The following is a 26,990-nucleotide window of genomic DNA, read 5'->3' on the forward strand; positions in this document are numbered from 1 at the left end:
AGTCAAATAAAGTATGAATTATTTACGTCACATATCACTTATATATGTGCTTATTATTTCAAAATACATAATATGCAATTTAGTTTACTTTAAATAGGTTTTAGTATGATTCAGTATTTTAACTATAACGATATCAAAATAACGGGATTGTTAAAACGTTATAACGTGAGTAGCAGTAGCTTGAAATCTCTACCCCCTAGACAAGGGGATGGGACTAAGGCGCCACCCCTATTTCCTCTTTCACCAAAATCCAACCGTATTACAATTGTGTAAAGATATTTTTCGATAAAACCACAGAATTGAGTCGTTTCGAACTATGTGTGTGTCGGCGCTATGAAATAATCAGTAGGAATACTTCTCCGATGAGAGAGCATCTGGTGGTCATAATGAACGATTTTTTACCTTTAGCTCACGTTATGAACGCGAACAAACAGGATTTTTAATGTTTTCTCGGCATTATGTGTTATCAATATTGTGAATTTCATCTGGAAATTGTTAAAATGTGCATGAGAGATCATTTTTGGTGATTTTTAGTCAGTGCACAGATAACAACGGGTGTGTGTGGTGGAAGAATTAGTGGTTCTATGACATACAGTCTTGTGGAACGCGTATTGATGGTACGTATAAAGCCAGCACATAAATAATGTTCTAACGCCGAAGAAAACATGATTAATTAGTGTGCTAACAGTTAATTAATTAGGTTACACGTTTTGTTGTTTGTAATCATTATTGGTGTTTAAATAACTGCTTATAATGAAATAGATTTTACTCTATATTTGACGAATTATATCATACACATGTATAAAATAAATCCTTTTTATCTATAATCCTAGACTTTGATGATAAAGTGATATTACATTAAAGCTATAGGTGTAAGTAAAACAACCATTTTAATATTTACTTTGAAAATATACCACGTTTTATCGATCTATATTGGTATGATTTTCTGTAGCAATTTAAGTTATGTTAAATGGTAACACTAACTTTCTGTGATAAACTTGTATATTATGGCTATTATCAATAAAATTGTTAGGAAAATTATTGAGAAACTTTGATATTATGGAGATTAACATACTATTGTTATTTTTTAGTTGTTGGTGCTTAATAGCGAAATCGTAGAGCTCACATAGAGACACTTTTTTCTCCTGTTAGTGTTTCTTAAAATATTATGTCAAGGCCCTCTCTCAAAAACGCTTCGAGGTATTCAGTTGAGATTAAAACAAAATATTTCCTCATGTTGAGCACCGAATCGCCGCCAACGCAGTGAGCGATGAGTCGCCTACGAAACAAAAGGCCGCGGGTTCAGGCTCCGTGCCGAGACAAATGTTTTGATTAATCGCACTTATTTGTTTACGGTCTGATTGTTTTGAAAACCTAGTTTCTCGTAGTTTCTGATACCCATACAAAATAAAATACGGCTAGCTTTTTAAAGTTACACACCGTAATAATCGAAGGATAATCATGTAATTTAGCATCTCGCGCTTATGTAAAAATCTGAATATCTTTTGAGATATATACAACTAGCGTTTTACTTACAGCTCGACAGCTCGACACTTTTCGCGGAATAAATATCACAGGTACTTACCGTATTTTTTCTTGTATAAAAAGTAGGTAGTTAATGTAACTCTCGGGTTTCCAAAAATATAATTCCGCTTTTCCGATGTTGTTACGTGAAAGAAAGACAAACCGATAACTACATTTTTGCATATCTTATAAAATTAGTAATGATTTAGTGAGTCAAAAGAAATCCAAATTGCTTTTATTCCCGCTTACTGCGAGTAAAAATTGTTATCAAATGTGACGGTGCCTACTTTCATATTTAGTTATTTTTGCGCTATCCCTAATTATTTTCAGAGTAAAAAGCAAGGTAGGTCAAAGTAACTTCTTATAAAATCAAGTCGTTGTGAGCGAAAGACCTACTAAAACTTACCAGCTTATATGGAACTGTTTGGGTTATTACCACAGCCTCATAGGAAACTAACGTGAACTTAAAACTTGCTGCTGCATTTTATACGTTAAGGCGATACCTCAAGGTCCATTTTCATACATTTTGTTTCACCTTTAATCTGGGTAACTAAACAAGTATTGGCAAGTAAAGAATTTAAATTCACGTCTAGTTAGTGATTAGTTCTCGCAGTTGAAGAAAAACGTAAAAATAATTAATAATCATGGATATTTCGGCCTTTAAAATTTAATATGACGAAATTTTAAAGGCAGAAATATCCATGATTATTAATTATTTTTACGTTTTTCTTCAACTGCGAGAACTAATCACTAACTAGACGTGAATTTAAATTCTTTACTTGCCAATACTTGTTTAGTTACCCAGATTAAAGGTGAAACAAAATGTATGAAAATGGACCTTGAGGTATCGCCTTAAGTTGGATTTCCTATAGTCAAAATAAATCCCTATTCTTTATTATTCTTTTCCTTTAAGGCGGCAGTCGAACATTATTAATGATAGTTGTTTACAGAAAACGGAGATTATTTAACATATGACCGAGGTCTTGCTTGTGTCCTTACGTTCAAAGAGAGGATTTTTTGACGAGAATATATATTTTAAAAGTAATTTTTGTATATTGGTCATATACAGATTTAAAAACAGTACGTCTAGCATGTTTTACTATCGCCTCTTGGACAACGGAGAATATCGCCGTTTATCGACGAAGGGTCATAAATATGTCTTTTGAACTTCAACAAGATTGTAACCATAATACTTTAAAATTTACCCCGAGTCACTGGATTAGTTTTTATTGCAATAAGTCGGAATGCTTAATATAAAACAAAAACGGCCCCTGCCTACGATTTCGTGAGGAAACATGCTAAACGTGACAATATTAGCAAAGAATACAACTTACTTTATTTTATGTTATTCCTACTGTCGTCTTATTTTTTATTTATGAAGTCTTGATAGATTTATTGCACTATAGTAACTACCCTCTACTTCATGGTAAGTATGGAGGAAGTAAAAAAAACGCAAGACATTCTATTTATTTCTTCATGGTTTACTTGGTATTTCACATTCTACATAAGGGAGGAGTGTTTTTAGTTTAATTCATGAGATACAAGGTGTACCCGGCAATATCCTTACGCTATGTCTCTGTCAGTACTGCACCATGCTGAAGATCTGTGTGATATTATCGTTTCTGATTGGAAAAAAATAATACATCCATTAGAAGTATTTCCACTCCAGTAAATCATAAGTATCAGCCCGGAGTCTGGAATTAGTGCCCGATATGGCGACAAGCTCGCCCCCTATCACATTATGGGGTGGAAAACACTTGGCTAAAAGTGGGTGCCCTGGTTGCGCCTGTGCATACCCCTTCGGGGATAAATGCGTGATGTTGTGTGTTTGTAAATCATAATGTCTATATTTGTTTCAGAGAATGTAGATAGTAGATACGTAATAATTGGAATTCTAAGAAGTCTATGTCCCTAAGGATATAATTTGTGGTAAAGCGTTATATCAGATACTGAGTAGTCCAGTGACAAGATAAACAACTCGTCGCGGTAACTTACTTTTTGGACTCATGTTACGGGATTAAGTGGTGTTTATCCAGTTAGTTTGTAGGCCAACATATCTGACACAATAGGTGAGAGTTCATTACATTTCGTGCCCCATTAATGATTACAGCCCGTATTAAAATGTCGTCCGCAAGGATCGATAAGTTGAAATTTAACCTATTCTAGTTGACTTGTTGAATTCATCGCCCAGACAGGCAGTCTACTGAAGACGATAGCAATTTATAAGTTTTTCATTAAAATCTGTTTTTACAATCGTAGTACGTTTTCATTGTACGCCGGATCGAAAAATGTAAACTGTTAGTAATTTAACACTACTTTTATAAGGTTTCGAAGTGTTGCGGTGGCAACAACTATATTATTACTAAATACATCAATGAACTAAAAGTTTTAGCGTAATTGTACAGAATTTATTTGGTTATATAAATAATTGATATAAAATTGATACCCTTGGCATCTTTTGGTAAAGGCAAGTTAAAAAGGCGCAATAAAGTAAGACACTGGCTACACTGTGTCATTTCCCCCAATTTGGCGTAGATAGCATTACTAATAACAATTTCCGTGTGAAATTTATTGCACTCGATAAACCACTAAGAAAGGTCAGTGATAAATTTAATAGCAATAAAGAAACCAATGTAAAAATGGTTCACAAATTGCATTAAAAAGGCAATAATATTAAATCAGTGTCACAGAAGTTCAATATCTAATATTCAAACGAGCGGGCCCTCGAGGTCGGGAAATTCCAATATAAGATTGGTTTTGTTATTTAATTACACTGAAATTGATTTTTTATAACAGAGAAAATATGATCTTCGATTTGTCTTTTAGGGTTCCGTAGCAATGCCGCTATATATCAATTATGTAGTCCTTTCATTAGTTACAATCATCGATATATGTGTACTACGTACTAGATTTGGCGTTCGGAACATTAATTGTTCAATTGAATTGAATTGCACATTCAATTTGAAAATTCAACTGAATTGATCTGCAATCCATTCAAACTGACTTTAGTATGGTCAATATTGACTGGTTGTTATTGTGTACGGAGTGGCGCTCATGATATAAGAACTCGAGCTTAAGTATAAACCTTTATTTGAATTAAAAATACTAGTCAAATAAAGTAAAATTATTTGTTATTCAAGTGAATAAATAAGTTATAACAGTGACGTTTTGGTTGCCATTTTAGTTCAGATTTTCAACAAATAGTTTATATGGACGTTCGTGTCTATAGAATATAAGTCAATGGTAAATGAAAAGTGTAATAAAAATACTAGTGTAGAACGTCCTGAGGAGAGAATCGTTTTTAAAAATCTTTATTTAAGGAGCTAGGTCGTCATTTCACGATCATGTCGCTCCATGCTTCCATTTTCATCGGTGTTCTCTTCACGATTTCAAAATATTTTTTTGTCAAACGCTAGCCCCTACCGACGCAGTAACCGACAAAAAGCTACTTATAATAAAGAGGGGTATCATTGGAGCAGATTATTTAAAGTTCTTACATGTGTGTGACCTTAAACAATAAACTTCAAAGGCCACCTTAGTTATCAGTGACTGAAAAATAAACACTATCATAAACCTATTACCTATTAGAGTCAAATATCTTCGAGGCATAGTTGATCAAGTTAGGTCCCTTTTTTTTTTTTTTTTTTTTTTTTTTTGTACTGTCATACGTTTGTTAGCCTGGCAAGGGCCGGCTTATACAAACACACCGGTCTTGCGGGTGCGTGCTTTAGGCACTGCGAGCCCTTAAGTGACCATGCTGAGGGCGACCCTCTAAAGGGTCACGACCTCGGCTCAGGACGGCCACTGAGAGAGGATGTTTTTGGGGACATCAGCGATTATGGAAACGCGAAAGGAGCGAAAAACGACCTAACAGTCTAACATGTTTACATCGGCGTCCGGGCCGGAATTATCAGAAGGGTCGGGAGGACGGGGGACGCGGCGAGGTCCTCGACGGCGAGGACGGAGCAGCGGTCGTGTTGAGTGTTTGAGCTTTTTAAGCAGCTCGTGCTTGCTACGTATTGCCAGAGTTATATCGTCCTCTGGATCTGACAGAGAGTTAGGTCCCAGATCGGGGCGCAATAAATACTTGAAATAGACCGTTGAGTGCATCTTTCATTCGACAAGTAAATATACTAGCAGTATAAGCCAGCTACATCAGATTTTTATTTATCCATTCCTTTCTTTCGTTTTGTATAATGAAGTGTCTATCTCATTTCCGCATCTACCCTTGTGGCGAAATCTGACGCCTCCTACAATACCGGCACCCTTGTAACAAAGGCATGAATATTAATTTGATGTCAAGCCGCCCCCGTTCTAAGATAGCGTGATAATATGTTTGCAACCCCTTTGATGATGTCACGAGACACACGGCATAAGCGATGAAACACTATCTTCTATTACATAGTTACCATTTTAAAACCCGACTACAGTAAAAAATAGTATGGAGAAATCAAAGATTTTGTATTTGCATGCTATCTTTTTCTTACATTATTCTCATTTAATATTTCCTTTTCTTGTCCACGTCTTCTAGGACAAGCGCGTTCGCTTAAATAAGTCTTAAATAAAACCGTATCGGATAGCCCAAGCTTAACATCCATATTCGAGCAAAATATGAAACCCCCTTTAACCCGTGATCGAGAATTTACGATACATTTTTTCACATTGAAAAATTAAACTAGCGACCATTAAACCGACAGGCTTATTTATTTCGAGATACAATAAATTAAAAACGTAAGCGGGTACGCTCAAGTCGCCAAGGAAACTATAGGAAATTGGAGTCGAAAATGTTGGGTGAGCTCGTCATCCGTGTGTAGTTACGTTAATGGTATCTGAATGCGAATACAAATTAATGCGGTGTCTGACTGAGTCTCTCTTTAATACATTATGATCATAACAACCAATGAAAACAAAATACTCAATATTCGTTGAATTGGATATTGATTGAATGTTGGTATAAAGTTTTAGTGATATCTATATTGGTCGAAATTCAATCGTCGAATTTAATATATTCCTAATACATATTGTACATAAATTTTATTTATCTGCACTCTTTTTTTATATGAACTTTAATTAAAGTCAAATTTCACACTGCTCCGTGCGCGCTATATGCTTATGTAGGTGTACAACGACTGCCGAGGTCTCTCGTCAGTCGACATTCTATTGGACCATCCTCCACTTACCGTCAGGTGCAGTAGTATAAAAATACTGCAGACTTTAATTATAACCAATAAATATACCTACATGTGCATCAAACGCATGGTATTGTATGTAATATTTTTTTTTAATATTTAAATTTATTTTTAAAGATATTTTATATATAAATATTAACTTTCTGCACTCCTTCTCCATATTAACTTTAACTGTGCAAATTTCATAGACTTTCGTCCGCTTAATTTTCGTAAATAGGTATATAAAGTTTTTGTTTCACGTGTATAGATTCCCAATATAAATTAGTTTAGTTTAGAATATTAATGAGATATTAAACACGAAAGCCATAGCTTCAATATTTTCCTAATAAACAACTTTCAGACTGTAGGTGGACAGAGCGCTGCAGGCGGTGTAGCGTGAATGGAAGTGTACGCAATAGGTGCTTTGTGTACTGAGAGCGTATGTGTTCCTATTTAGAAAATGTCTCAGCAATGAGTGTTTCGTAACTAGTGATAACGCTGAACCATCTAGTTTTGAGGGTTTTAAATAAATTGGCCAATTGTGGCAACTACTTAATTGATAGGCTTGTGTTTTTCATTCTATATTACGCTTTGAGCATTCTGAAGACGTCCTCACTGTGACCGTTCAAGCAGACAGCTAGCTGCTCTTCGTTAAACCAGGTCATTTTATGTGTATTGGTAGTTGGTTTTTGTAATTGTCATCCAATAAATCCAGCTTTGTTAGACTACTTATTTTTTTGGTCCTTCGAACCTTCGACAGTGTATTATATAATCAAAAAAAATATTTTATACTCTATATGTCCAATAAATGAAATGTTATTTATTTTATTTTACAAAATATAATAATTTTGAAATGATGTGCTAATTTATACATATTACAACATTATTCCAATAACAAACTTAAGGAATAATAATTTTAGCCAACATATAAACACAGCAGTGATCGAGCTTCTCAGATGTGTGCCGCAGCACGATGTTTGATTTGGAATACATTAATGTTAAATTAAAGGACAAACTGGGATCTAGCAAGTTATTGTCGATTGTTATGAAATGTGCATTATGTTGTTATTTTGGGTTATTTCTATTATATGTATATAATGTAGAATTATTAAGTATTGTGCTATTATGTAGATATAGCTTTAAAGTGGCAGAACAATAAAAGGCGATGCTAATGATATTTTGTTTTTTTTTACTACTTTGGATTACTCTATACTGCGTGATCTTGAAGTTTTTTCTAAATATTATGATGCAATAAAGTATTTGGAAATGTATCGGACTGCCGGGAGGAAAGTCCGAAAATCCAGCACCTGACGCACACACCTTTAGCCTTTCACTTTACACTTATTCTATGTAAGGAAACTCAATTTTTCTATGCAAAGGACGGTGGTAATCTACATACTTCAGAATTCCGTACAAGAATTTTGAAGGTTTGTTAAGCATGTGAACCTACACTAGGCCAGGATGATGAATCACACCCTGAACCCTTTGGGGAGTAGAGGAGACTTGCGACCAGCAGGACAGTATTATATATATATATATATATATATATATATATATATATACAGAGCAGGAGCAGGAGGCAGACTGCCTCGGTGGCGTAGTTGTATTGCATGTCCGGTACAATAGCGCTCTGAGGTCCTGCGTTCGAATCCCGGGTCGGGCAAAGTGATATTTGAGTTTTTCTGCTCAGTATCAGCCCGGAGTCTGGAATTTGTGCCCGATATGGCGATAGGCTCGCCCCCTATCACATCATGGGACGGAACATACTTGGCGAAAAGTGGGTGCCCTAGTTGCGCCTCTGCATACCCCTTCGGGGATAAATGCGTGATGTGATGTTATTATTATGTATACAGAGCAGGTAATATATATATTAAAGTGCATAAGGCATACATTTTTTTGGTCTATTTATTTATAAACAACGTGCGGCTTGGAAGACGTCATCCTTTTAAACTATTGATTTGTCTTTTTCTTTTTTTTGTAAATTTTCTCACCAACAGTGTGCTAAATTATGACAATAATATTGCTGCTCCGCATACATGCTGTTACTAGACTAAAGAGACTGTTTGTAATAACTTCAAGAATCAACGCAGTCCCTAGCGACACAAAATGAGCAGGGCTCAATTAAAGGGCTGATGGAATCGAAATATCCGCACGTCAATGTTTTTCGTTCGTTAGGATTCCGGACCACTACTATATGTTTAATATCTGTTAAGTCTAGTGCGCCGCATAAATGCTGGTTTATTATTATTGAGATTTATTTTTATGGTTTTGACCATGTTATCTGCTTTTACATTTTACTGACATTTAGCGTATATATGCAACGGTGTTGCTACTGATGGTAGGTCTCACATATATGAGAGCCTGCCTGGGTAGGTACTATCACAATGTCTATTTCTGCCGCCAAGCAGCAATGTGTAGTCACTGTAATGTTTTGGTTAGAGGGATATTTTAGGCAGTGTAACTACTGGACATAATAAGACTTAACATCTCATGTCTCAGGATAGCGAGCGCAGTGGAATACCAAACAATATTATGTGATTCAAGATGTTGGATGGTCTTTCTACTGTTTATGGGCGGTTATATCGCTTACCATAAGGCGAACGGCAAGCTCATCTTCAAAGCAATAAAAAAAAGGTGGCATAAAAAATAATTTTCAAAACATAATAGCAATATAGTTTTTAAGTGCTAACGTCTTCAGATTAAATTGTATTGGTTAGTTTTGTTTTTGTTGAATTATGACTCTTATGCATGTAGGTACTTTACAAAATACTATAGTGTCAGATAAATGTTATACACTGTTTTCACAACCTTTCAGCTTGCGACGGCTTGCCATATCACCTCATGCCGTAATGGCAAGAAACTCTGCATGTTTCTAGTGGCGATGTAATGTGTAAACACCCTTATGTATTTCATTCGACACTACTTTTGTCCGACAATAGAGTAAGAAGAGCAAGACTCAAAAATTAACACTGTGTTAGTAAAAATATGTGCAAGAAATAATATTATTTGATTTGGTGGTATTTTTTTATAAGCAATTTCTTAAGATAACAAATATTTAAAAAGTTTTGCTTCCTGCCTATTTTACTCTTAAAATTAACTAAAGCGTAATTGATTCATGGAGAATGAAGCTTTATTTTGTTTTATAATAAATAGTTCCGGAGATTGTAGTTCTAGAGGACATTTCTATAAACAAATAAAAAAATATAAATCTTACTTTTGCGAATATGTTTCGTGGAACCAAAGTACGCGTCTCTCGAGAACGTTTAGACCGTTAACAACGGGAAAGTGCAGGAACAATGGAGTTTTATACATAAATTCAGTTATATACCGTTCATTATAGGCCCAGAGATTGTTACGAGGAAAACCTTGTGGAGAGTTTGATTTGTTCCGGAACTGTGGTAATGACGTAATCGACCGACCTTTGACTTAGGATTTGCCAGCATCATTTGATTCTATTCAGATATATAAGTTCCGTTTAGAGTATTGAGAATAAGAGGATGAAAAATAAGTAGGTATTTAATAAAATCCTCTGATTCTTAGTTACTAGCTTTCACCTAAAGTAGCCTATTTTTTATTAAATTGTTTAGTTATGAATACATGCCATTGCTTAGGAAACAAGGTCACAAGGTGATGTTAAAAATAAAAATGACCTCTATTATTTGTATTGTTAGTTCGTGTGGCGCGCGCGTGTCCCGGCTGGTGATGTGGCGGCAACATGTGGCGCGAGTGGCGCTGGATTGTGGTGACGCTGAACGCTGTCGCCGCGCTCTCGCCCGTCATTAAGATTGGTGAGTGGGGTTGGGGAGGGGGTGGCATCATGTGTACTGCACTGCGTGCGGTTCATACATGCAGGCATTCATATTTCGTGAGAGGTTCTGCCTTTCGATTCCTGCGAGGGTTGCGGTTGCATGCATTTGCGCTCCCTGCGGCTTTTCGATATTAGAGAGAGAGTCGAATGGCGGGGTTTTAGTTGGTAGGACGATTAATACTGGCGAGACCGGAAGAAATCTGTAAACGGATTTACCCGTGTTAAAAAAAATATATCTATTTCTTGCGTATGGGCAAGGTCGTCGTTGTCATCCTCTCCAGTATCATTGTTTTTCTGAATGACGTGCCAATTTATTTAAATTATTCCACCAGTTAATCTTATTTATTTGACAAATTGTAAAGGTAGGCTCTCAGTAAGAACATGTAACAACAATCCCTTACTGAAAATGATAGCTGACGTTTCAACGATTAACAACATTTGTCGCTAGATTTTTTTTGTAACCTACATTCCTTGAAACAATATAGAATGTATGTTTCTTCTAAGGCGTATTCCTGATGATCCCTGACCGCAGACTGTGGTTCCATAGGTGCTGTGTTCACGGAGGAGGCGCGGGGCGGGAGCGCTGAGCTCGCGTTCAAATACGCCGTTTACAGGATAAACAAGGAGCGCAGTCTGCTGCCGAACAGTACGCTCGTCTACGACATACAGTACTCGCCGGCCAGGGACAGCTTTAAGACTTACAAACGAGGTACCATGTCTTGAATGTTAAGAATTAAATATGTTTTGATTAGAAAAAGAAATCGGATTGAGAGTAAATAAAATATGCAGCTCTAAATTTACCATGTTTTTTTATAAAATTTCTGCGTCTATTAGTTAACTGGTTATCAAAAGACCATTAAGTAGTTAATTTATTTTCTTCTCTATAGAAAACTGCTGAAAACGGCTGTAAAGTAGGTATCTAAAAGTTACGGAATTAATATAAAATTAGAGGTTCAAATAAATTATTATTTCATTATTATAAAGTTCAGTCCCATTATCAGGGATGTCTTTTTTCATTTCGTAATTTGGCAAAAAAACCTCTGACTAAAATTTATTTTTAACTGTGTCTAACACAAAGCACGGTTCAGATCAATATCATTAAACCGAAGTTCCGACCTTTAGTTGAATTTTTACGAATATTTTATCTCGATTCAAGTGAAGTCAAATAGAAACAGATTGAAAAAAATGGTATGCGATAGCCGACGAGCAATATCCGAGCGGCATTGCACCGCAGCGTTGTATTACCGGCGGCTTTTTTATTTTTCTCCCTCGTTGTACGTTATTTATACTTTTTCCGCAATAAAAATGTTTTATGGCTCCGACCGGACAGAGATGAAAGCGAAGCCTTAGTTATTACTGAATTATTCGATTGATTGAGATACATTTTATAAAATTATTTGTTTACGATTTTGGCTTCCTGGAGGGTTAAGGATTGTATTATTATTGGTTTATTGATTGATTCATATTCGCAGTAGATTCTGTTTTCTGATAAGGTGGGCATAGATATACATTAAGCATGTGATAGGGATTGACCCTATGTCGGAGATTTTAAATGAATTGTTGGTTTACGTAAATAATTGTTTCAATATACGACCGAAAAGTTAAGTTTTAATTTTCATTTAAATCGTTGTCAATAAAGTAATATATTTTAAGTATACTTTATAAAGTATGTTTGTCAGTGTACCTCTGCGGACACTTATATGCTCCCAAATATCTTCTCCTTTTTCAATCAAGTGATGAAGAGCTACATCATCCAGGATCTATCACGAAATCTTTCTAATTCTTGTTCTTGCTTCAGCGTGTAGTCAGATAAAGTCTGGTGCGGTGGCATTGTTCAGCGGGGGCGGTGAGATGCTGGGACTCACTTTAGGAGCCATGTGTCAGACACTGCACACACCACATATGCACATCTCGCCACATCCTATAGCTGGAGGTAATCTTTTATTTGGAACGATCGGTCCTTTACAGAACTGACTGCTATTGACGTTGTATGAAAGCGAATCTAAAACCGTCATAAGAGTTTGTCTAAGTATCTGTGTATTAATCAAATATTTATCGCGTAGTGCGTTGTATTATGTTCTAGTTTGAGAAAAAAAAACTAAGTCATTTGAGGCTTTATATTATAATTTCTTATCCCTTGATGAGCAGTATGCAGGCCCATCTAGTAATTTGAATTTCAATGCTGCGATGGTCTTGCTGCTATTCTCAAACTGACGCGACAGTTAATATGTCTGGTATAGTTTTCTTCAGATTTATATTGTCAATGTATTAATATCATAAATTTACTAACATCAAATATAATAATAAATAATAATAATATCAGCCCTGTATTATATACTTGCCCACTGCTGAGCACGGGCCTCCTCTACTACTGAGAGGGTTTAGGCCTTAGTCCACCACGCTGGCCTAGTGCGGATTGGTAGACTTCACACACCCTCGAAATTCCTATAGAGAACTTCTCAGATGTGCAGGTTTCCTCACGATGTTTTCCTTCACCGTTAAAGCGAACGATAAATTCACAAAGAAAGAACATCAAATATAATCACACTAAATTATAACATTTTCCAGCCTATAACCATTCCTTCACGGTGAACCTGTATCCGTCGCGAGAGCTCATCAACAGAGCGTTCGAGGACCTCATTAGCTACCTCAATTGGACAAGACTGGGCATCATTTACGAAGAATATGGATATGGTAAGATATTGCTCACAACAGAAAATGTAAATAAGTAATACTTAGTTTGTATTCATCAGGAAATACGTTTTCAAAATAATGCTATGCAGTATGCCGTTTACTTTTGCTAATGGGTAGGAAAAAGTCGGTATGTGTTAATAAATAATTTGAACTATATTTCAGGTGAACTTAACATTCTGGACATAGCAAAAGATGGGCGCGATATGTACGCAGTGCGATGTCACGACGCGAAGGAGTATCGGCGCGCGCTGTCGCAGCTCAAGGCGCAGAAGATCACCCACGTCATAGTCGACACCGATCCGAAGAGGTTCCGACAGCTGGCGAGAGCCGTGAGTACTTTTGTCCATAAATTGTATCAAAAATGACTGTAGACTCAGTCTAGACCCGAGTAACTATATGCGTTTTGGAACTGGTTAAAAAAAGTGTTAGGAACGGTTTAAGAGATGCAAGCCTTAAGTTTGCAATGCTGGCTCGATACATTGATAATTTTTGTACCTTTTCCAATTCTCATTAAATTTATTACACATATTATGGGTTTCGTAATATTTATTTCCTCGTTTTCCAAGATTAGTAGGTGGGTGAAAAACGATAAGTAACATTTTTTATGTCATCTCTTATTATAGTCATAGGTTGGTAGAAGACATTCATTACACTATGATACCAAATGTTTTTAATTTACAGATTCTGCAATTGCAAATGAACAATGAAAACTATCATTACCTCTTCACTTCCTTTGTAAGTATCATTGATTATTTAAAAGTATTCAATGATAATTTGAAAAAAAAAAACAAAGGTTTTGGAAATAATATCCATACCAGATTTAGTTAGTATCAAAGGTAATTTGTTTTCAGAATATTATCTGTTTCCAGGATATGGAATTGTTTGACTTGGAAGACTTCTATTACAACAGAGTGAACATGAGCGGCTGGCGGCTGGTGGACCGGGGGTCTGATAAGGTCAAAGACGCGTTGCAGGTCATGGAGAAATTTCATCCAATAGGAGCTTCTATATTAAGTGGTGGAAATATTAAGGTAGGGAAGTGTTATGCACGATATCGAACTATTTTCTTTATAACCGATGCGGAAACTGAAACTGTGGGTACACACTACACAGTGTTTGATGTTGGTAATATCGCCTTCCTAGTAAATCATTAATTATTGTGTTGCATGGAGATCATTATCTCTGGAGACTTGGAGTTATATTTACCGCAATTAGAATTGCGAAAAAAGTGATTATAATTGATAAAAAAAAAGTTATAGACAACTGTCCCAATTTACCATCTCCAATAAACTAGTTGGCTAAAATATTAGAATTTAAACATCATGTCAGTATCGATAATTATTTAATTGCAAATAGATAGCCTTATTGATAAATAATAAATAATACCTTTTATGATTTTATTTTTCAGACTGAGCCAGCTCTTCTGTACGATGCAGTACAAGTCCTGGCTATGGCATTAGCCGTCACAGAAGGGGCGCACACCGGGAACGTGTCTTGCGATCGGGATACGCCTTGGGTTCACGGGATCGCACTTATGGATAACATTAATATGGTGAGAGTTGATCATATTTTAATGGAGATCAGGTTCAGAATGTTCATGCCTCGATACCTAGGCCAGGTTTTACATTGTATTTTTCGAACATTGTTATTAGTTCGTTGTTCGGTTCTTAGACTAGAAAATTATCTAGAGTGCCATAACATTTTTACCAACTTCATCTAATTAATTACTGCATTAAAACAACTATCATTGAAAATAATATCCTTACAGATCCAAGCGCACGGGCTGACAGGTCCGATAGAGTTCAAGAGCGGCGTCAGGACTACGTTCAACTTGCAGCTAATGCGACTTACGGGCGGCGAGGCGGGGGGCACCGTGCTCTCGGGCCAGTGGACGCCTACTGAAGGGCTGCTGATAACAGATCCAGCAGCTTATCGCAGGGATCCACCGCCCAATGTCACTCTTACTGTTGTTACTGTTGAGGTAAATACGTTCAAATCTTCGTCGCGACAAAAAGTTCTACGTCGTAAAATGAAAGGAATAGCTCAAGGCCCCTCCTTTTACAATGACCTGGTACCAGTTTGCTGAAGCAATGAAACCGGTTACAGCCTGGGTGTAATTTACATACAATTAGTACACATAGAACTTCTCAGTTAATTATATTATAATTAATCGTCCTTGATATGAAAGTCTCTTATATTTATTTTAGGAAAAACCATACGTGATGGTGAAAGAAGGTTGGAATCTCCAAGGCAACGCTCGCTTCGAGGGATTCTGCATAGACCTACTGGCTAGGGTAGCAGCCAGAGCTGGTTTCCACTACCGGTTGCGATTAGTCCCGGACAATATGTACGGGGCAAGGGACCCGGACACGGGTCAATGGAACGGGATTGTTCGGGAACTAATGGATAGGGTAAGAAAGAAGCAAATTATTATAATTGTTTCTTCTTTTCCATATCCTTCACACATTATTTTTATCATTGCACATTAAATAAAGATTTCTCATTAAATAAAGATCTTACATCTTGCTACCTTGCACTTACATGATAAAAATAATTCGCATCGATAGTATTGTGAATTTTATGTACTACTTTTGTTTCAGAAAGCAGATATAGCAGTTGCGTCAATGACCATAAACTACGCGCGAGAAGCAGTCATAGACTTCACAAAACCGTTTATGAATTTGGGAATTGGGATTCTATTCAAGGTAACCGTTAAATTTATTTGTCTTTGGAATCTCAAAAATAAGCCCCACGCTGAAATGCAAACCCAACTATATTCTATCTTCTCATCCTTTAAGCTTTCATTAATTAATCTCTGTCATTATATAAAAAACTTTGTTCGTCTACCTCCTTTTACTATATTGTTCCATATTCATATTTGTTAAAGTATTTCTAAATACACCAAAATTTTCTCAAGTTATCGACGTTAATTTTCAGGTGCCAACATCACAACCGACGAGACTATTTAGTTTCCTGAACCCTTTGGCAATAGAAATCTGGCTATACGTTTTAGCTGCGTATATTTTAGTCTCTTTCACTCTGTTCGTCATGGCGAGGTTCTCTCCTTATGAATGGTGAGTTTTTCTAAGTTGTGTAATATTTTCTTCGGAAGAGCAGATGTTTTATGTACATAAAAAAATGGAAATGATCACTACTTTATGCAACAATGTTTTTTTCAGGTCGACTAGTACGCACATATGTGGACATGAAACAAAACTTCTCACGAATCAGTTCAGCGTGTGTAATTCTTTTTGGTTCATAACAGGAACATTTCTTCGGCAAGGGTCAGGTTTAAATCCAAAGGTAGCTAGAATAAAAAATAACGTCTTTACCGTTCTTATATCATTACTTATTTATACTTGAGTTGAAGCACATGGGGTAAAATCCTTAATAATGACTAAAACATGTTCATTCTTGCTAACTTTAAGTTTTATTAATTTTGATTCTTACTTTATCTGATCTGATCTATTTGATCTATTGAGAGCATTTTAATTATTATAAGATTGTATAATTAAGAAGATAACTTTAAGACAATTTCCTTTCAGGCCACATCTACGCGAATCGTTGGTGGTATCTGGTGGTTCTTCACGCTCATCATTCTGTCTTCATATACTGCGAACCTAGCTGCTTTCCTGACGGTAGAGAGAACTGTACTACCAATCCAGAGTGCAGCAGACTTGGCAGCGCAAAACAGCATTCAATACGGAACCTTGAATGGCGGTTCTACAATGACATTTTTTAGGGCAAGTCTTTTGTTATAATTTGATATACGAGTATTTCTCAACAAATATCGGATTTATGTTTTATAACGTCGACATAAAGATTTATTTAACAATAATTAGCTGTTGTTATCTGCTCTTCAGTTGCTATAGTTACTTTACAATTCTTTAAATAAGCTTATTCGGTCTTGACTCATGATTGATTTACTATTCTATTTTGTGTTATAGGACTCAAACATAGACATATACAAGAAGATGTGGACCCATATGTCAACAGCATCGCCTCCGGCGTTGGTCTCTTCTTACGAAGAAGGAGTGAGGAGGGTCCTCGGCGGGAACTACGCATTCCTTATGGAGTCGACAATGTTAGATCACAGAGTGCAGAGGGATTGTAATCTGACGCAGATTGGAGGACTTTTAGATTCTAAGGTTTGCCCATGTCTTAACGCATGTCTTGCGACTGGCTGTAGAGTTTAACAATGTTAAGTTATAGTATATTTAAACAGTTTTTTCTATAATAAATCAATTTGGTTAAGCTTCTAATATTTATAGAATCTATGATTTTAGGGACAGCATATTGGTAATTTAAGTTTAATTTAATAAAACCACAAATATTATCGAAATTTTTATTTATATGTTCTATCTGCGGTTTCTCAGGGTTACGGCATAGCGACGTGGAAAGGCAGTCCATGGCGCGACAAGATATCACTCGCCATACTAGAACTGCAAGAGAAGGGGGTCATACAGATATTGTACGACAAGTGGTGGAAGAACACTGGCGATGTCTGCAATAGAGACGGAAAGGACAGCAAAGCAAACCCTTTGGGAGTTCAGAATATTGGTAAGGTTTTATGATAAAGATTCTGTATCTGCATTTACAGAGAAGACTGCAAATCTTTAGTCACATTTCAAAAACATTTCTTAAAACATCATTATTGTTGTATAAGTTAATTATCGATGTCAAACTACCATGTTTTTCGTTAACTATTCATAATGAATTTTAACTCCAGTAATTTCAAATCGCAATATTCATAAATAATAAAAATCAGAAAAGTTCATTATTTCCATAACCGTACATAACTGAAATAATAAAATGATCTCATTAAATCAGGAGGTGTATTCGTAACACTGTTGTGCGGTCTGGCGTTGGCGATCGTAGTGGCGATCCTAGAGTTCTGTTGGAACACAAAGAAGAACGCATCGCAAGGGAGACAGTCCCTTTGCAGTGAAATGGGACAGGTGAGAATCTTCTTTAACGGCTAATTTGTTGATTATCTTAAAATTTGTCTCTGATTACAGTTTTTTCTTACCCTTAACCTGCCTAACTTTTATGCGGCATCGTGTAAACACCTTTTTCAAGAATGTTGCAGAAATTATCAGCTTCGCTTTTATAATCTGTAGACTCATTAAAGTTAAATTAATTCGGAGTATTTAATTCCAAGTAAATTGTGTTAGAAGGAGAATTATAATATGGCAATCTCTATTAGAGTTGATAAAAATTGGTGATTACAATAGTTCAGAACAGAATATTGTTTAGTACCAAGATAATTGTTTAGCTCTATTTTTTTCGAAAGGAATTGCGAACTGCCATGAGAGGCGGTTCCTCCAGCAGGACAGTTCTAAGACCTGGGTGTTCTAGGTGCTCGCCAGCGACGCATGTGCCGCCAGCCCCTTCAAGATATGAGGTTAGTTTCACAATTTGGTACGTGCTCGACCGTCAATATCATAAACGTAGGCATATTATTATCCAAAGTGAACATTATTCAGGGTGCAACAAAGGTATGCTATAAAGCTAAAAAAAACAGGTAGGTACTTGTAAGTATAAGTTACGTATTATATACCTACATCAATAGTTTTTTACTGAAAAGAAATAATTGGGGTATCTAGAAGAGGTAAAAGACATTATAAAATATGTGCAGTCAGATTTTTTTGATACGTGAATGACATGGCTATGACGAATTAAAATTTTCACAAATCCTACACGACATTATTGACACAATACGTAGTAAGTAACAAATTTCAATGTATGCCAGATTAACGTAAATTAATTAACACTAAATGTGCGTAATATAAGAATATTTTTTTTAATTGAAAGATAATGTGACATGGTAAAAACTATCAAGACTGATAGACGCTAGAAAACCAAAATTATGAATAAATCTAAGTTTGTCCATTAATAATTTTTTTGAGAGAAAACTTCATGACATCGGTATTTTGATTTCTTTTGATACTCCTGGTATTTGTTGTCTTAGTATTTTTGATACTATCAAAGCCGATGTCTGACATTCAACAAGCAACGAAATATCTATTGTCCTACCAATCGGTGCTGCACTTCATGAGATAAAGGATCCAATAGCATTATTAAAGGGTCGTTCCCCAGCCGTAGGGTATTATTTGCACAGAGAGGTGAAAAATGTGATTATTGGCATATTTCAGATCCAGGAGATCGGCAACAGCGTGGAGCTGAAGGAGCTGCGGCGGTCGTAGCGAAGCGCGGCGCGCGCGGGCTCGGTGTCGGGCATGCCGGGCGGCGTGCCGGGGGGCGCGCCGGGGGGCTCGGCGGCGCCTCCCGCGCCCCCCGCACCGCCCGCCTCCGCACCCGCCTCGCCCGCGCGCTGCGACCACCACTCCTTCCGCCGCTGCCAGCACTACAGTACGTCACACTTACACCTTACATGTCAATAGTCTAGCCATTCCTTTTTGTTATTATTGATTATCTATTGTCTTTTTCGTTCTTGTTTAACACTATACCGAGTATACCGTTAATAATGTTCCAGATTCAGCCGGCTCACTAAGAAGAACCATGTCTTACGTGATGAAAGAGCCGAAGGAGCCAGTGAAAAAACACGTGCAAATAGTGGCATAGTGCGTCTTTGTCCCTTCGGTGGTGATAGAGCGGGACAAAGTTTAGACAATCGTAGGCATAGTTGAATTTTAGACGAGGATGTATATGAATGTTTAGATACGCTGTACACAGCACACCAAAATGTGGCCACATATGTTGTCAGGAAAATATTTGTAGGTATATGTTTTCAAAGAGCGAATAAGTTATTGTTAATGTTGCTAAATTAAAATATAAAGACACAAATGAAAACTGTTATTAAATTTCCAGATTGTGCTTCCATATACTGTTTCTGTACATTAAATGGCTGTCACGAGGTTTGTGAGGAGCATATCTAAACATTTTGTCTATGGTTTTAGGATCCCTCCGGTCTTCGGACGTATGGAATAAGGAATGGTGTAGAGTTAAAAAACGTGCCAAGATTTTGAGTGGTGTTATCAGATTAATAGGAGTATTTTGGGTTTTATAAGATGTCACGACTTCATTGCCATTTGGATTTGATCAGAAAACATTGGGAAACGGACAAGTTTCTCAATGTTTCAAAAGACAAGTGGACAACTAGTCCTGTTGACAAGTTTTACCACTCGAAATCCTGAGGAAGTTGTTTTGGGAAACGAGTCCCAATAAATAACGTGTTCACAAAAGTGATGTACCAACTACCTTCTCATATTCTTACTAAATAATTAAACTCCAATAATGAATACAAAAAGTTTGGATGTTTGATTATCAAATCGAGTTGCAAAAATGTCAGAGTTTGTACATCACTATGCACTAAGGTACAACACTACTGCCAGTAAAACTATGGGTAACTGTTTTATGCATGAAAGAATCTTAGTAGTTATACGTCCCTTTTATACGACTTTGACTTTGAATTTCCATGTTTTTATTATTCTTCTCCCTTTACTGTGAAAACCGGCTCTAGACATTGAATTTTTATACTGAAATAAATATTTGATTATCGACTCGACTGGTTTGCAAATAAAATGACAGTAACAGTATATAATATTGTGCTGTCATCAATCGTTAAGACATGTACGGCCTAAATATAATAAAGATCAAGAAAACAGAAAATAATAGCAATAAAATAAATCCTTCTTATGTTATTATAGCTTGTTACATTACAATAAGGATCAAAACAATATTTTCGCTTAGGGATATAATACGATTGTTCATACAGCTGATAAATTATGGTGTTTACACAGAGTTTCGGATGTGATCTCACCATTTGGTCGTTATAAACGGTACGCCGTTGTAACCGATGTTGTTATAGCCGGTTTCTACTGTATTTTATTTGGGACCTGTTATCTAAGTCAAAATGTTACTCAAAGTCAACAAGTAAGTACGATTGTAAATTATTAATTAGACAAACCGCTAGATTTATACTCACACCGCGTAGACAATTTGTAATGTTTTATACTAATACTAGGTATGGGGTGGAGCCAAGAGTCATCGGGGTGAGAACAAGATGGACGCGTCATGTGCTGATGCAGTAAATCAGTGATCATGTCATTTAATTCAATAGTGTTTATTGATTTTAATGTCAAAGTTTGGACACCGAAAAAAATGCTGGCAGTTAGCATTTTTGGCTTAGTAGATGATCTCTTAAATGCGGGTAAACTTAAGCAATATATTGATATTCCTTTAATTATGTAGCCCAGAGGGCTAAAGAGGTGTTAGTTGTTTTTTGTTGTTATAAAATTCCAATATAAAAATATGTTTCCAATTTTTTATAGTAAATGTTTGGTCATGTCTTGGCTCTACCTACGATTTAAATGTAAATTAGGATTTAATGAAATGAGGCTTGTTTCGTATTTTACATTTGCTGTGAAAACAGAGTCTTAAGGGTATTAATTGAATTCGTAAGAGGCCTCATCTCATGCCCGTGGGTAAGCTGTAATGATGTTTTTTATTTCACTGTAAATGAATCAAAGTATGTTGTTAAGTGTTGAATTAAAATTTATTTATTTATTACCTTGTTCAAAATGTGCTCAGCGGAAATAATAATACACATGGATAATGAAAAAACATATGATCATATATATAAAAGTTATATAGTACAAGCTGTAATGAGGCCCATTTTAAAATTTAAGTCTTTTGAAAAGTTTTGTAGCGAGTTCATACCAGGGATAACTAAATTGTTATTTGGATACTATTGATCTCCGTATCACAATAAATTTCTAGGTAAAAATAGATTTAATAACCCAAATAACGGTTTCTACTTGACAACTGTCAAAACCGACGCCTCTCCGAGGAGCGGAGGGAATAAGCATTGTACAGGGCTGATCACTGTCCAAGATGTGGCCCCTACACATTCTGAAATGGGCTTAACGTACTCAAGTGTGATTCTAATACTTGGTTACCTAATTGTATGTTTTCATTTGTTATTATTGGTAATTACCTATCTTAACCTAGGTCAAAATTTTGTAAGTTTGTAATAATTTTAGTGTATTATTGAGTTGTGACTGTATATACCAGAGTAATAAAATAATGTGTTAATTTATTAGCTTTTTATTCTTACATATTTAAGTCCAGAATGTGTTCTAAAGAGGAGGGCGATATATAACCTTTCCACAATACGGTTATTTAGGGTATATATAAAATCAAAGTAAATAGGTATATAAAGTAATAAGTAATATTTATTATATTTTATCATTAAAGATTACAAAGAACATTTTTTTATTATAATACCGTGTCCGTGTGTGGATCATAACAGTTGTTTTTGCATTTATAACATTTTGTAGTTCTTCAGAAATCTTTTCCTAAAACGGAGTCGGTCACTTCGCCTCTCAGGCATCCTGTATCTTGATAGTTCTGGAGGCACTGGCTAAAACAACGATTATTTTTACATTACTTGATATTCTATTTCTGTATGGAACGCCTAGAGTTAGTCTTAGATATTGGCTTTATAAGTTTAACGTTATAGAAGTAAAGTTTAGATTTTTAAATTATGGTAATATGTGAATTTAGTGATGTGATGTAAAAAGTCACTGGTAAGGTGAAAGGTGAAAGGTGACAAAAAAAAATCATGTGTGTATTCTTTGTGAATTTATCGTTCGCTTTAACGGTGAAGGAAAACATCGTGAGGAAACCTGCACATCCGAGAAGTTCCTCTAGAGGAATTTCGAAGGTGTGTGAAGTCTACCAATCCGCACTAGGCCAGCGTGGTGGATTAAGGCCTAATCCCTCTCAGTAGTAGAGGAGTATCGTGCTCAGCAGTGGGTAAGTATATAATACAGGGCTGATATTATTATTATTATTATAAGGTGAAAGGGCTAAGATTGCTGTCATCAGAATTTTGCCCGCCTGTTCCTCTATTTATGGTTGCTATCCATTCAGGTACATTTATCCGGTATATGTCAGCATAATTCTTTAATAATGATTTACCTCGTAATCTGGTTGTTTTTTGTTGTTCATTAGTCTGTCAGGTCTAGGCTCTTTGGGTTGAGGTTTTCTGTAATCATCATCGTCATCGCCACCTTCCGAGCTGTCTCCATGCGTGCCAGATTGCTTCTGTATTACTATACACCTGAAGAGAACATGATTGTGTGTTACGAAATAAGGTTATGCAAAGTAGAGCCCAATTATAAACAATATGAAACTTGAATCGCAAAACGTTTTTGGATTATAGTACGTAGGCACATTGTGTTACTGTATTGCTATTGTAGCCCTCACACATCAGAATATATTAAACCTCAAAATGCCTGTCTATCAGGAGATAGTAGTTTTCAGTTAAATGGTAAGATAGTGTCTGGGGATATTGTTGCCCCTTAAGCAATCTTACTGAGACGAAACATAAGAGTAAAGTTAGTTTTCACGATATTTAACACTGGGTCCATTTCTACGCTACTTCTTTGCAATTAAGAACTACAATCTTTAGATGACCGACACGACGAATGTGATTCATAAAGTGGAAGGGACTGCAGGCTTCAAACATTGGAGTGCTAAGTTTGTCTGATATTATTTCATACATTACCTTTTTTGCCTCGATACGGCAGATGTCGTCGTTTCTGAAATGAACAGATTTGTTATTACTCGTAAATAGTTTTATATAATTAATATAACTTAAAGACACTAAGATAAAACTCATCAAGTATAAGGAAAATGATAGTAAATACCTTGTTTCAACAAATATAAAGCGATACTCGCCCAAAACACGACGCGCAGTAGCATTTTTGATAAGTACAGTAAATACGTTTGAAGTACAGATTTATAGTAAACTGCTTTGTTTGTTTATACCGGGGCGGTAACGTGGACTGTGATTAATGTGGAATTAAGGGCGGGAAAATCTGATGTTCTTAAAGATCAAATATTTTATTAACGTTCTATTTTATTAGATGTTAAGCAGGTCTCCTATGATATGGGAATGTTTATGGTCAAAGGTGGGCGAACAACACAGTTTAAGGCATATTAGTGTCATCAGATATGTGCCTGCTTCTTTTTTATTGCTCTGAAAGAGAAGCCGAGTTTGCCGTTCGTCTGGTGGTAAGCGATACGACCACCCATAAACAATAGAAACACCATCCAACACTTTGAATATTAAAGTATTGTTTGATATTCCACTGTGCTCGCCATCTTGAGACATGAGATGTTAAGACCTATTATGACTAGTAGTTACATTGGCTACAATGTCCTTCAAACCGGATTACAACAGTGATTACACATTGCAGCTTAGCGGCAGAAATAGACATTGTGGTGGTACCTACCCAGGCAGACTTAATTATGAGACTGAGACTTTTTAGCAGTCGGTTGTAAAAAATATCTACAAAATAAACTCCACATTACTGTCGCTATTCGCTGCGCCCATATCTAAAGTTGCCGTCTTATTTGTCAATATAATGTTGTACTATGGTCCATAGATAATGTATGCGGGCTTAAAATTACTGTTTCATAATATTGCTTACCTGGTAAAATAGATAAATCTTTATAAAATACATTGCTACAGCTATGACAAATATAAGGTAGGAAGTAAACCCTTTATTACGTTGCATAGACGGATTTATAATTATAAAGAACAGATATATGTCAGGGATCGAGCTAATTATTACCTGCAGACAACAATTATCTATAATATATATCTCGCATTATTTATTTTTTTTTATAATTTTTTCACAGTTTTGATGCTACGTCTTATGCGGGGTCCAGATACCATTACATTGGATACTTGGTGGTAATCATCAAGGATAATATAATGCGGCGTTCAGATATCGTAGCCGATCGCCGAAATGAGTCCGAGCATGAGCATGTATATTTGTTTATTTGTGTGTATATGCGGCCGTCACGAACTTCCGTAGATACGACTACACATTGAGTAGAGTTATGAGGTTCTTTACGCCCAGTGAATATACTAATATTTTTGTGTCTCCAGAATTGCAACTAACGTCTAACCAACGCGTATTTGTGCGAGGACATAGAATATTGAGGTTTTTTTTAATAACATGTCTTTAGATTTAACAACTAAGCGACCAGCTAAAGATATCTTCCAAACTGAGGCAATTCTTGTACGATCGGTGTTCACACCGAATACACATCTCACACTGGCGAACATTTCCACTCCTTCTCCTCTCTCCACACACATACACACACACACACCATCACGCATTTATCCCATGCGTGATGGTGTGTGTGTGTGTGTGTGTGTGAAGGGGTATGCAGAGGTGCAACTAGGGCACCTACTTTTCGCCGAGTGTGTTCCGTCCCAGGATGTGATAGGGGGCGAGCCTATCGCCATGTCGGGCACAAATTGCAGACTGGTATTGAGCAGAAAAACCCAAATATCACTTTGCCCAACCCGGGATTCGAACCCAGGACCTCAGAGCGCTGCTGTACCGCGCATGCAGTACAACTACGCCACCGAGGCAGTCAGTGCTCCTCTCCGTCTATCTCTAAAAGAGGGTATCCTATCCATCCCCCACACCCTCCCCAAATATCTCCTCACAACTCTCGTCGAGTCACTAAGCCTGGGTATTTCAGTATTTATATATATTTCGCAAGCGAAATGTTGCATTTTTTGTTTCTGATTTGTTTAACTGCTTCGGTGTCGGAGATGTATTGTGTGCGCGGTACTACCACTGCTCTGAGGTTACAGGTTCGAATTCAGAACAGGGCAAAGTTTTGTTGGGTTTGTCCGGTCAGTATAAGCCTGGAGTTTGGATTTGTGCCCGATATGGAGTTAGACTCGCTTTCTATCACGTCATGCTATGAAACAACTAGCGAACAGGTGGTAACGTGGTTGCACTTGGTATGTCTTTTCATTGTTTTATTGAGTTTTTAAAATAATATTGAGATATAGAGATACTAAAATTGGTATTGAAAAAGTTTTGTAAATTAGAAACAGATATAATAAACGCACCAACGGTTAATTAAGTTCTAATTTGTTAACTTCACATAGTTAAGAGTGGGAGCTGCATTTTAAATTTATCGAGTTCGTGTTGTGATACGGCACTGCGAGTCCCGCCCACACACTCGCCATTACAACTCTTTTAAGATAGGATGAACAATGGCTTGCATTTTAACGGATTTCGAGCGTTGAAGCTTGGCGAATCTCTGACAATGTTTATTAATCCGAAAAGAAATCGATCATTTGATATTAAAATGAAACAGTAATATCAGCGAGACCCAATAACTAATTGTTTGTGATGAGTGAATATGTACGAAGTTTTGAGTCCAAGCATAGGAGAGTTGAATGACATTCGAGTCTAGAACTTTTTGTAACAAATATATAATTTATTTACCCACAACATTTTTCTTCAGCCTAGAGAGAGTTGACGTGTGCATCAGATGCTCAGGTACGTCAGATCGGAGCTTAAAAACATTAGGAATCATAATTTGGCCTTGGGAATGCATAAAGTTCAACATACAACGAGTAATTCAGTAGCCATTTAACATTGACCCTCCTATTCTTAGGAGGTTATTTATAAATATACTAGTGATTTGTCATAGTTTCGCTTGCGACGAAGTTTAGTCTCTTCTCATACAGGTGTTAATCTATATTGTAGTGTATTGGTGGTTTAAATACATGAGCAGTTGTCCAGGAGGTCGAGGTGTACGTCATGTTGGTTTCTTTTGCCCGAGAGAATGAGTTTGATGTTACAGGCTGTTCTTAAAACTAAGGCAAACTGATACTGCAATGTGTGTTCGCTATTGTCGTGGTGGAGATGTGGTCGCTGGGCCGTGGTATTCTATGATAAAGGTATTTTTATGTCGATATTCTGAAAGGGATGTTCGATGACAATTGA

General features: G+C 36.4%; 2 protein-coding genes and 1 long non-coding RNA gene across 3 annotated transcripts; 2 read left to right on the top strand and 1 right to left on the bottom strand.

The window, feature by feature from the left end:
* Positions 1 to 331: 331 nt before the first annotated feature.
* Positions 332 to 19,438, top strand: LOC115449858 (glutamate receptor ionotropic, kainate 2). Its single transcript, XM_037443660.1, has 20 exons — positions 332 to 617; positions 10,364 to 10,480; positions 11,048 to 11,209; positions 12,299 to 12,433; positions 13,069 to 13,194; positions 13,357 to 13,523; positions 13,876 to 13,929; positions 14,064 to 14,225; positions 14,603 to 14,746; positions 14,963 to 15,175; positions 15,402 to 15,605; positions 15,795 to 15,899; positions 16,132 to 16,268; positions 16,374 to 16,497; positions 16,740 to 16,937; positions 17,142 to 17,342; positions 17,571 to 17,754; positions 18,025 to 18,152; positions 18,488 to 18,598; positions 19,350 to 19,438. Exons 2-20 carry the CDS (start codon positions 10,408 to 10,410, stop codon positions 19,398 to 19,400), a joined length of 2,679 nt encoding a protein of 892 aa, XP_037299557.1. The 5' UTR covers positions 332 to 617; positions 10,364 to 10,407; the 3' UTR covers positions 19,401 to 19,438.
* Positions 19,439 to 19,491: 53 nt separating this feature from the next.
* Positions 19,492 to 22,255, top strand: LOC115449835. The gene is made up of 2 exons (XR_003939215.2): positions 19,492 to 19,566; positions 19,691 to 22,255. It is a non-coding gene; the product is annotated as an uncharacterized LOC115449835 (long non-coding RNA).
* Positions 22,256 to 22,262: 7 nt separating this feature from the next.
* LOC119190791 lies at positions 22,263 to 23,934 on the bottom strand. Its single transcript, XM_037443661.1, has 4 exons — positions 23,871 to 23,934; positions 23,729 to 23,762; positions 23,140 to 23,281; positions 22,263 to 22,579 (listed from the first exon to the last, which is right to left on the bottom strand). The coding sequence occupies exons 1-4, from the start codon at positions 23,923 to 23,925 to the stop codon at positions 22,481 to 22,483; spliced, it is 330 nt and encodes a 109-aa protein (XP_037299558.1). The 5' UTR covers positions 23,926 to 23,934; the 3' UTR covers positions 22,263 to 22,480.
* Positions 23,935 to 26,990: the final 3,056 nt, after the last annotated feature.

The sequence above is a fragment of the Manduca sexta genome, chromosome 26, assembly GCF_014839805.1.
Source record: "Manduca sexta isolate Smith_Timp_Sample1 chromosome 26, JHU_Msex_v1.0, whole genome shotgun sequence".
In the NCBI taxonomy this organism is placed as follows: domain Eukaryota; kingdom Metazoa; phylum Arthropoda; class Insecta; order Lepidoptera; family Sphingidae; genus Manduca; species Manduca sexta.